Source organism: Macaca fascicularis, chromosome 13, assembly GCF_037993035.2.
Source record: "Macaca fascicularis isolate 582-1 chromosome 13, T2T-MFA8v1.1".
Lineage (NCBI taxonomy): Eukaryota > Metazoa > Chordata > Mammalia > Primates > Cercopithecidae > Macaca > Macaca fascicularis.
Genome location: NC_088387.1, coordinates 52,938,616 through 52,948,619, shown reverse-complemented (window position 1 = coordinate 52,948,619; position 10,004 = coordinate 52,938,616). Strand labels below are relative to the sequence as shown.

The following is a 10,004-nucleotide window of genomic DNA, read 5'->3' as shown; positions in this document are numbered from 1 at the left end:
TTAAGCTCACTTCACGGGAATATTTGGAGGACACCTCCCTACAGTGAGTGAGGCTGGCGCAAAGCCTTCTAGGTAGAAGAGGCAGCCTGGAATGGATTTCCTTGGGCTGGAGGGAGAGAAGCGTAGAGTCATTTTAAGATCTAGAGATGGACTTCTTTCTAGAATCCTGGAAGAAAGGCAGAGACACTGGGACACTCAAGTATCTGAATTCCTCTCACTGACTGTCTGCCCTGGAAAATACCATCTTTGTCCAGAGGTGCTTCTTACTCTCTCTCCCCTTCCCCATGACTTTGTTTCCCATGGAATATCCTCTCTCCTCCCACCCCTGGAAGAACTATGCCCTCATCTATCTTGGATAATGGTGTCTCTAACTTTGAAGAGCTCTATCAGGACATCTCCTGCTTCCTTCCGGGGTAATTTCCTAAACTATTTTGCCTGTAAAGCTCTCAACACATTCCTCTGTCACCTAAACTCTAAACAACCTGAGACGGCCCTGGGGGCATGAGGGTGAGAGAAGACATTCTTAATACTTCCCTGATTCCTCCCGCCCCTCTACCCGCTTTCCACATTCAAGCCCTTTCCTATTCCTTGCCAATCCCATAAACACTCTCTCCATCACATTGTCATATCCCTTGTCTTCTCTCACCAGCTCTGGCCACTGTTTCCGCTTTCCCTTACCCATCAGATTTCTATAGATTTCCTCACTGTCTTTCAAGTCATCGAGCTGCAATGGGGTCAGCATGGGTTTTCAATCCTTTGAGGAGAAAGAAGATACGGAAGAGGAAGACTTGGATGGTTAGGGTATTTTAATCTCCCTCCAATTATTTTTTCCTGAGAGCAATAATTCCCAAAGTATGGGCTTAATACATGTTACCTATGAAACAAGTTTCAGGTCAAGTAAGTCTGGGAAACACAGTTCAGCAATTTTTTTTTCCTACAGAAATTCTGAGGGCTTTAATATCATACTAGGCATATATTAGTGATCTTTTGTTACGTTTAAAATTGCCCCCAAACTTAGAGACTTAAAATACTAATAAAAATTAGCCTATTTCTGTGGGTCAGGAATCAGAGAATGGCTTAGCTGGGTGGTTCTGGTTTGGGGTCTCTTGGGAGGTTGCAGTCAAGATGTCAGACAGGGCTGCAGTCAGCTGAAGGCTTCACAGGAGCTCAGACACCCATGTCCAAGATGGATCACTCACAACGTTGGCAAAGTGGTGTTGGCTGCCAGCAGGGATCTCAGTTCCTTACCACATGGACCCCTCCTTGGGGCTGCTTGCATGTTCTCACCACATGGCAGTGGGCTCTCCTACAGTGAGTGATCCAAGAGAGAAGAGAAAAATCACAACATCTCTCATGGCTTGTCCTCAGAAGCCACACACCATCTTACTAATTACTCACAGGTCAATCTCACCCAAGGTGGAAGGTGTGTGAATTCCAGGAGGTGAGAAACACTGGGTTCTTTTTGGAGGCAGGTCAGTGCTAGGCACGACAAATCTTCAAGACTGATTTGACAACATGATTATTGGTTAGTGGAGCATCCCAAGACACTAGGATTCCATGGTACACATGTTGGGGGAACCACCATGGACTGTCATATTGAGGTGTAAGGGTCTGGGGGGCACACAAGTGGAGGGGAAGATGTGTGTGTGGAGGAAGAATCCTGGGAAAACAGTACATGCATATGCACTGTGGGCTCCCAGAGTGGAAGACAATAGGAAGCTAGAACTGGGGTACCACTCGGAACTGGGGCTCAGAGGCTGATTCTCCAATTTACAGAGGCTAGCACAGAACTTCCCTGCCAATTACAAACTGCTTGGACCATCTCTACTCTTGTAAGCTGTTTACTTCCTTCATCCTAAATCAAACATAGAGAGAAAAAGTCAAAGTTGACAGGCTGAAAAGAAGAACTATTATCACAGAATCTCTGAAAGATGGAGATGGTGGCAATTTAGAAGGCTCAGCTGTTCCTTGACGGGAGCAGCCTTGAGTACCACACTCTGTAGGGTTGTTTGTGCTGCTTTCAGACCGGACCCCAGCAGTCTCTTTTATGGTCCAGGCTAAGACCATGTAAGGTCACTCTGATGACTCAGACCACAAAGGCCCCGTTTTCCCCTACTCATCTGCACAATGGCTTGTTTGCAAAGGTCCTAGCCTGGGGAGTCGGAGTCACCGTGCTTGGAGGAAACAAGTTCTCATCCAATGTTTAGTGACCTTATCAAAAGATGCAGGATAGGAAAGGAAAAGAAGGGATAGAAGGACTGACTAGAGAGAATGGAGAGGCGGTCATGGAAAAAGAAAGGGAAAGTGCGTGAGAAGAAGGAAGGAGTAAGAAAACATGCAAGCTCACATGAGAATGGTAAGGACAAGGAGATTTATACGCGAAGCCTGGAAGCGCCCCCGCCGCACTCCCGCGGGTCCCACACGTGCTTTCGCCGCTTTTGTCCACAAGGTGGCAGCCTTTGAACTCGCTTCCCCGTAAGAACGAGAAAAGGGGGCAGAGAGGAAGGAGAGAAGGCAAAGCACTCCCCCCACCAAGAACAATTTGAAAACCCACCCCATCATATTTAAAATCTGGGACAAAGAACCGTCGGGACGGAACTCCTTCCATTGCTAAACCTCGGCGCGGCCTCGGGAGCGGCCCGGCGGCCCCGGCCCGAGACAGCCCTCCCCTTTCAAGAAGCGGAGGACAGGATTGGGATCCTTGAAACCCGAAACCCAGAAACAGCATCGGAGCGGAAACCAGAGGGAAAACCTTGAACTCCTCCAGACAATTGCTTCCGGGGAGTTGCGAGGGAGCGAGGGGGAATAAAGGACCCGCGAGGAGGGGCCCGCGGATGGCGCGTCCCTGAGGGTCGCGGCGAGTTCGCGGAGCGTGGGAAGGAGCGGACCCTGCTCTCCCCGGGCTGCGGGCCATGGCCACGGCGGAGCGGAGAGCCCTCGGCATCGGCTTCCAGTGGCTCTCTTTGGCCACTCTGGTGCTCATCTGCGCCGGGCAAGGGGGACGCCGGGAGGATGGGGGTCCAGCCTGCTACGGCGGATTTGACCTGTACTTCATTTTGGACAAGTAAGTGCCGCGAGTTGTCCCCACACCCCAGGCTAAGCGGGCGAGGACGCTTTCGCCCCTGGCCGGGCTCGTTGACAGGGTCGCCTGGGGACAGGCGCGCATCTCCAGGGGCGCAGAGGGACCGCGCGGCCGGCGGCGGCGGAGTGCTGCGCCTTTGTTGGGGCGCGCTCCTCCCAGCCTCGGCTCCAGAGCTCGCAGCCGAGGCGACGCCGCTTGCTGGGAAGGGGACAGACTTCTTTTCTGTCTTGCTTTCTGTGTCCCAGGAGCATGCAAGGGGCTTGGAGGCTGCTATTGTCTTGCTGAGTTTCTGTGACTCCCTCCCGTGATGATGGGAAAGGCTTGCTTACCAAAGACAGAACTTGCAGGCACAGGCGCTCCTAAAGTTAGAGGCTTGGGCATTTTAAAGCCAACTGTCGCATTTTTTGTTTTGTTTTGTTTTGTTTTGTTTTGTTTTGAAATGCTGTCCCAAGGAAGGCATTATCTTTGCTCCTAATCATATAATGCATACTTCTCACCGGGCACTGAGTGAAATTGAAAGGCAGGGTTTCTTAACCTTGGCACTTCTGAGACTGAAGCCTGGTAATTCTTTGTGGTGGGGGCTGTCCTGTGCGTTGTAGGATGTTTAGCAGCATCCTTGGCCTCTGCCCACTGGATGCCAGTAACATCCCCCGCCCCCCACTCCTTCTCTATTAGCGGTGACAACTAAAAATGCCTCCAGTCATTGCCAAATGTCCCTCCCCTTCGACTTGAGAACCCCAGATGTAGGTGAATTCAAGCTCTTGACCATTTGACTGGTGGGCTACCAGGGAGGTGCAGGAGCCCTGGTTTCCTTGCAAAAAAGAAAAAAAAAATGGATAGTGATTAGGCTTTAGGAAGGGAGAGCTGAATTCTGACCAATGAAGCACTTCCCAAATCCCCGTAAGTCTGCCAAGCCACAGTTACCCAAGGAAGCTTCATGCTATCTGCTGAAAACCAGCTTCAACGATAAAAAGCCCCTCACAGAAGATCTGTGCTCATTAAAACTGAGTGAGCTCTCCAGTGCCAGGAGAGGCGCTTTGCTGTTACAGTGGTAGGGAGATGGATTTCACAGACTGGAAAGTATTTAGGAGTTGGAAAAAGAGTCCTGCAAAATAAGCTGGCTAGCTGGACACCAAATGTGCTTTGCAGTTGCCCCTGGAGTTTGATTTTTCCGTAAAGGCTGTTTTGAACTCCAGATTCTTTGGATGAAAAGTGAGATTTCTTTTCTGCAGATTTATGAGAAGGTGGATACTGAAAATATGCTCCAGTACTAAGGAATGGAATTTCTTTTGTTACTTCTAGTGGCTGGGAGGACCAGCTCACAGACTCAGAGACAGTGTCTGAAAACAGTCGGAGGTGCTCCTCCTTCGTGCTTTTTTAAAAAGCCAATTCGGAATGATATTCAGGAAAATCTGAAAAAAAAGAGCGGGGGACAGAATCCGCATGTCTCTGAATGGATAACTGTAGAGATACTAGAGAGATATGGATACTGTAGAGATAACCAGTTTTCCCCAAATTAATTTAGAAATTGAATTCAACTTTTCAGTCAAAGTTCTGAAAGAGTTTGATGATAAGAATTTAACAAAATGATTCTAGGCTTATCTTAGCAAAAAAAAAAAAAAAAAAAAACCGGTAGAGCTGAAACATTTTCGGAAAAGAATAATGAAGCCATACTCTCTCTCCAAATATTAAAATGTATTATAATGTAAATTAATAAAAACAGGATGGTAAAGGCCAAAGAATAGGTGGATAGAGTGGAAAATCTAAAAAGACAAATACGTGTAGATCCAAGTACATGTAAACATTTAGTGGAATTTCAAATCAGTATGTAATGATTCATTAATTTTTTTAAAAAAATGGTTCCTGGACAAGTGATTGATAACATGGAGAAAGAAAAAGGTTAGATTTATACTTTACAAACCATATGCAAAAATAAATTTCAGAAAGATTGAAAATCTAAATATTTAGAATGAAATGATCAAAGAACTAGAAGATAATTTAGATGAATATTACTGTAATCTTAGGTTTAGAGCTTTTAAAACATGACAAGGAAGAAACCATAAAGGAAAACAAAGAGAGATTTGAATATATTAAAAATTAAACTTCTATAAATGAAAAATAAGCCATGAAAAACATAAGAAGTTGCAATAACTATTGCCACATAAATCACTCTCTTAAGATTGATTTTCACATATAAAAAGCAATAAAAGCAAAATCCCAATAGGAAATAGCCTAAATGCATAATTCACAAGAGAAAAAAATATGAGTCAATAAATGAACCAAAAAGGTCATTATTAATCAAAGAAATGAAAAAAAATATATAATTTTTGTTAGGTTGACAAAAACTTTTAAAAAATTACAATATTCAGTATTGGCCAATTTGTGGGAGGTAGGCAGTGTCATATCTTACTAGGGAAAATGTAAATTGGTACAGTCTTTCTAGACTTGCGCTGTCCAGTAGAACTTTCTAGGTTGATGGAAAAGTTCTATATCTGTGCAGTTCAATACAGTAGCTACTAGCCACATGTGACTCGAGCACTTGAAATGTAGCTAGTGCGATTAAGGAAGTGAATTTTTAATTTTATATAAGTTTAACTAATTTGAACTTTAATAGCCACATGTGGCTACCATAGTGTATAGCAGACAAGAAGATAATTTGGCAACATGTATCAAATGCTTTTAAAAAATGAGGGGTCTACCTTTCCATCCAGCAATTACATGTCCTAAAGAAAAAAATCCAAATAATCACAAAGAAGTACCTACATGTATGTTTATGGAGGTGCTGTTTACAATAAAAAGCTGAGGATTACATGTGTCTAACAGCAGGGGATTTACTAAGATATGATATATGCATAGTATTGAACCTGCATTGCATGTTATACAAGCCTGTAAGCTATTTTAGGAGAAATATGTAATTCTTAATATACTATATACTTTTAGATGAAAATGCAATTACAAGACGTCATCCGTGTTATGATTCCACCTGTTTAAAAAGTTAAACACATACATGTGTATGTCTCTATTTACCAATATGACAGTACTATTTGTCTCTAGCAGGTAGAATTTTAAATTTTGTTTACATGTTTTTCTTAATTTTTCTGTAATGAACATATATTACTTTTATATTCAACAAGAATAAGTTATTTTGAATTGGTTTTAAAAATCACATCAAGTCTAAGCAGCGTGCTGACTTCCAAGCCCCTTGCTATTATAAAGAATGCTGCTGCTTTTATATTAATCCTGGAGTAAATGTCTAAGTGCACCACAGGATTCTTTGAAGCACCCTGGGGACCTAAAAATGCTCCAGGAAAAGAAATGGTGGGGAGACCTTTACAGACATTCAGGAGGATTCCTCTGACTTCCTTTAGCTGTTCTATTGCTGGAAGAGAAGGATATTTTTGTGCTGAATGAAAAACTTGCTAGAACTTGGTGCAATAGTGCACACACCAACAGCTTACCATCTCGATTCAGGCTAGTTTATGAGATTGATGAGCCCAGAGCTGGGGGATGGGCCAAAAGGCAGTGGTGGCAAACAGACCCCTGGGTGGTCGCCAAAGACATGATCTTCTGTCCTAGAAAGAACCTCCTCACACAGTGCTGTCCAGCACCCAACCACAGCCAGAGTGGAAAGTGAAAAAATGCTGACTCATTTTTCCTTGGGCTTCTTAGATCCTCTGGCTAGCAAGACACTGTCTACAGTCTGAAACCAAGGGGTCATGGGGAACTGAATCCACCATTCTTCTCCCAGTCCCTGCAACTCCTTTTCCCCTGCAACTGGTTCTCTTTTCCATGACATTAAATCTCAGCCCATTTCAGCTTTAAGCAAGCTGCGTCTCTGGCCTGGAGGGAACCCAGATTATACATTTAGTGGAACGTCATGTTTTCTCAACCAGGAGCAAAGACTTCATAATGATAACCTAGAAAATACCACAGTAACACAATAGGGCATTATTAGTGGCTTTGGCGATGGGGCTGATGGACTGGGCTGCGCAAGGCTTTATACTGATGGAATTTCATGTTCACTTAAACATGCTTTTCTGGTTATAGTCAGGAAAAGTAGATTGCTGGGAATTCAATCAGGGATTTGAAAAGTTAGATTTGGAAGGCTCTGTTCAACAAAAAGCAAAGACGCAGCTAGCCTCTTTTAAGTCTTCCGGGGGATCTTCCAAGATGAATGCACCCATTTGACCAACCCACAGACATAACTGTACCTTCCCTCTCTCACAGCACCCCCCGACCCTCTGTTATTACATGTATGTTTATGTATTACGTATTGGCCTATTTTACATGGAGCTATTTAGTCACTTGAATGGAGAAAGTGGATTCTGCATCATGAATCTCAAGTGGCTGGCTATGTTATGTGTGCCCTGAAGACTTCAAAAATAGAATGTGGGAAAGAGAGCAGAAGTGGAGATAGTGGGCTGGAAGGCAGGAGTAAACGCTGAGCAGCTTTATTTATAGGGCTTTCCAAAGCCACTGCCTGTCATTCATTTTCTGCACCTAATAAATCCATATGTGTCTAAAGGCCCCCCACAGGCTCACCGTGTGCTCCTTCCCCATAAGACCTCGGACTCCGCCTGCCACTTCCCTTCTCTTGGGCACCAATTTTCTCTTTCTTCCACTGTACAAAGGGACTCCGTGTTGCCACTCCCCCAGAGTTCCAACCACAGCACCCACAACTGGTTGATGCCCTGGTGGTGCTGATTTGCAAGACCACTATTATATGTTGTACTCCAGGGACAGGATCATCAGACAGATTTTTGTAGCATTAGACTGGAAACTTCACCACCAGGTATAGTATTGGCTTTTTTCTGGGAAAATGTCTTCTGAGTTCCCAACTACTAACTTACAAAAGAAATACTGGATTGGGAACTTATGTGAGTCTTGCAGACTCATGTTCTCTCACAAGGGTCCCAAAGACAACCTTGTTTGTTAGGTAGAGCAAGCACAACTGTCCCTAATTTGAAGATAAGAAAACCTTTGTTCGGTCCACTGGGTTAAGTGACTTGCTCAAGGACCTAGGATTAGATCACGACAGAGCCAGGACAGTATCTGCCCTTGACTCCCAGACCAGCTCTTTCCACTCATCTTCTCTGTACAATTGGGCCATAATGAGAAGCACATGGCAATACAACTAGAGGAACTGGGTAGATTCCAGGAATGCAAAATCCCTGCATCAGAGTTTCAGTAAATCATGGTGCATAAGGTGATTAAGGTTACTTAACTGAGGAGCTACTGCTCTGCTGTTAAATCAGCTGTAGTTGATGGAAAGTATCAGGAACTCCAACTACCTGCAATCCAGAGAAATGCTCCAGAAATCTGGAGGGTTATTTAATGAGTCAGACTTTAAGGTGTGTTCAGGACATTTGATTATGATAAATTAGTAATTTGTTCAGACTGAATCTGATGGAAAAAGGAAATGAAGTCTGTAAATATGCTAAAACACACAGATGTAGCTTATTTTCAGAAATACATTGGAAGATGGCTTAGTGTCTGCAAAATTGACTCTGAATAAGGAAAGCAAAGAGTTCAATAGAAGGCACCTTGAAGATGCTACAAGATATTTTATATGCTTTTGGATTTTAATTCATATAAACCTTGTATATTTATTGTTAATTTCATTCCTAAGTATTTGATCATTTTGGTTATTGTAATGGGAAATTTTCTTCCATTTTAACTTTTAACTTATTTTCTCTTGGACATATAAAGAGTACAACTATCTGTGTTGATTTTGTTGTGAATTATTTTACTGTTTCAAATAATTTCCTAGTTGATTCTCTTGGGTTTTCTGGACATATAGTCATATAATCTGCAAATAACAACTTTATCTCCTCTTTTCTCATGTCATACTCTAATTTCTTTTTCTCAACTTTTAAGTTCAGGGGTGCATACAAACCTGCACATTCTGCATATGTACCCTGAACTTAAAAGATTTTAAAAAAAGAAATTACATAAGAATATGTCATGCAGTTTTGTTGTACAGATTATTTCATCACCCAGGTATTAAACCTAGTACCCATTAGTTATTTTTACTGAACTTCTCCCTCCTTTCACCTTCCACCCTCCGATAGGCCCCACCTCTGTGTGTCCCTGTGTTCTCATCGTTTAGCACCCACTTATAAGTGAGAACATGTGGTATTTGGTTTTATGTTCATGCATTAGTTTTCTAAGGATAATGGCCTCCGGCTCCATCTTTGTTGCTGCAAAGGACATCATCTCCTTCTTTATAGCTGCATAGAATGCCATGGTGTATATGTACCACATTTTCTTTGTCCTGTCTATCATTAATGGACATTTAGGTTGATTTCATGCCTTTGCTATTGTGAATAATGCTGCAGTGAACATATGCATACATGTGTCTTTATAATAGAACAATTTATATTATTTTGGGTATATACCCAGTAATGGGATTGGTGGGTCGAATGATATTTTTGTCTTTAGGTCTTTGAGGAATTGCCACACTATCTTTTAAAATAATAATTTTAAAGGGCATCAGAAAAGTAGTTATTGGGACCAGGAATTTCTTTTATTATTATTATTTTTGTACTGAGGTGGACTTAATGCTTGGTTTTAAATGCTCCTCCAATTAAGTTCCACATTTGGAGAGGGCCTTTCAGGCCAGGCAATAGTTGGTAGGACTGCCTGCAAACTGGATGGTTTGGCATATGGGTCAAAAATAAAAATAAATATGGCAAAACTGTTTTGTTTTGTTTTGTGTTTCTGTGTGGGTCAGCCAAGTAACTACCTCTGCTTTATTTAGCTGTGGAGACCTGGTTAAACTCAGTGTCAAGGAGCGTTGGAGGAAGGCACCTGTCCCAAGATAACCTGTAATTGTGTCCAAATGCTAAAGGACTCCTCGTGGTCCAGAAACAAATTCTGGGATCAATTAGGGAGACTTGGCTGTAATAATAAATGCAAATGG

At 42.9% G+C, this 10,004-nt stretch overlaps 1 protein-coding gene across 1 annotated transcript in view; it reads left to right on the top strand.

The window, feature by feature from the left end:
• Window positions 1–2,769: 2,769 nt before the first annotated feature.
• The window catches only part of ANTXR1 (ANTXR cell adhesion molecule 1), a 238,011-nt gene continuing 230,776 nt past the window's right edge, over window positions 2,770–10,004 (top strand). Inside the window, exon 1 of the mRNA XM_045369174.2 lies at window positions 2,770–3,064. Coding sequence (XP_045225109.1) covers window positions 2,913–3,064 — 152 coding nt within the window. The 5' untranslated portion in view covers window positions 2,770–2,912. The remainder of the gene's footprint in view (window positions 3,065–10,004) is intronic.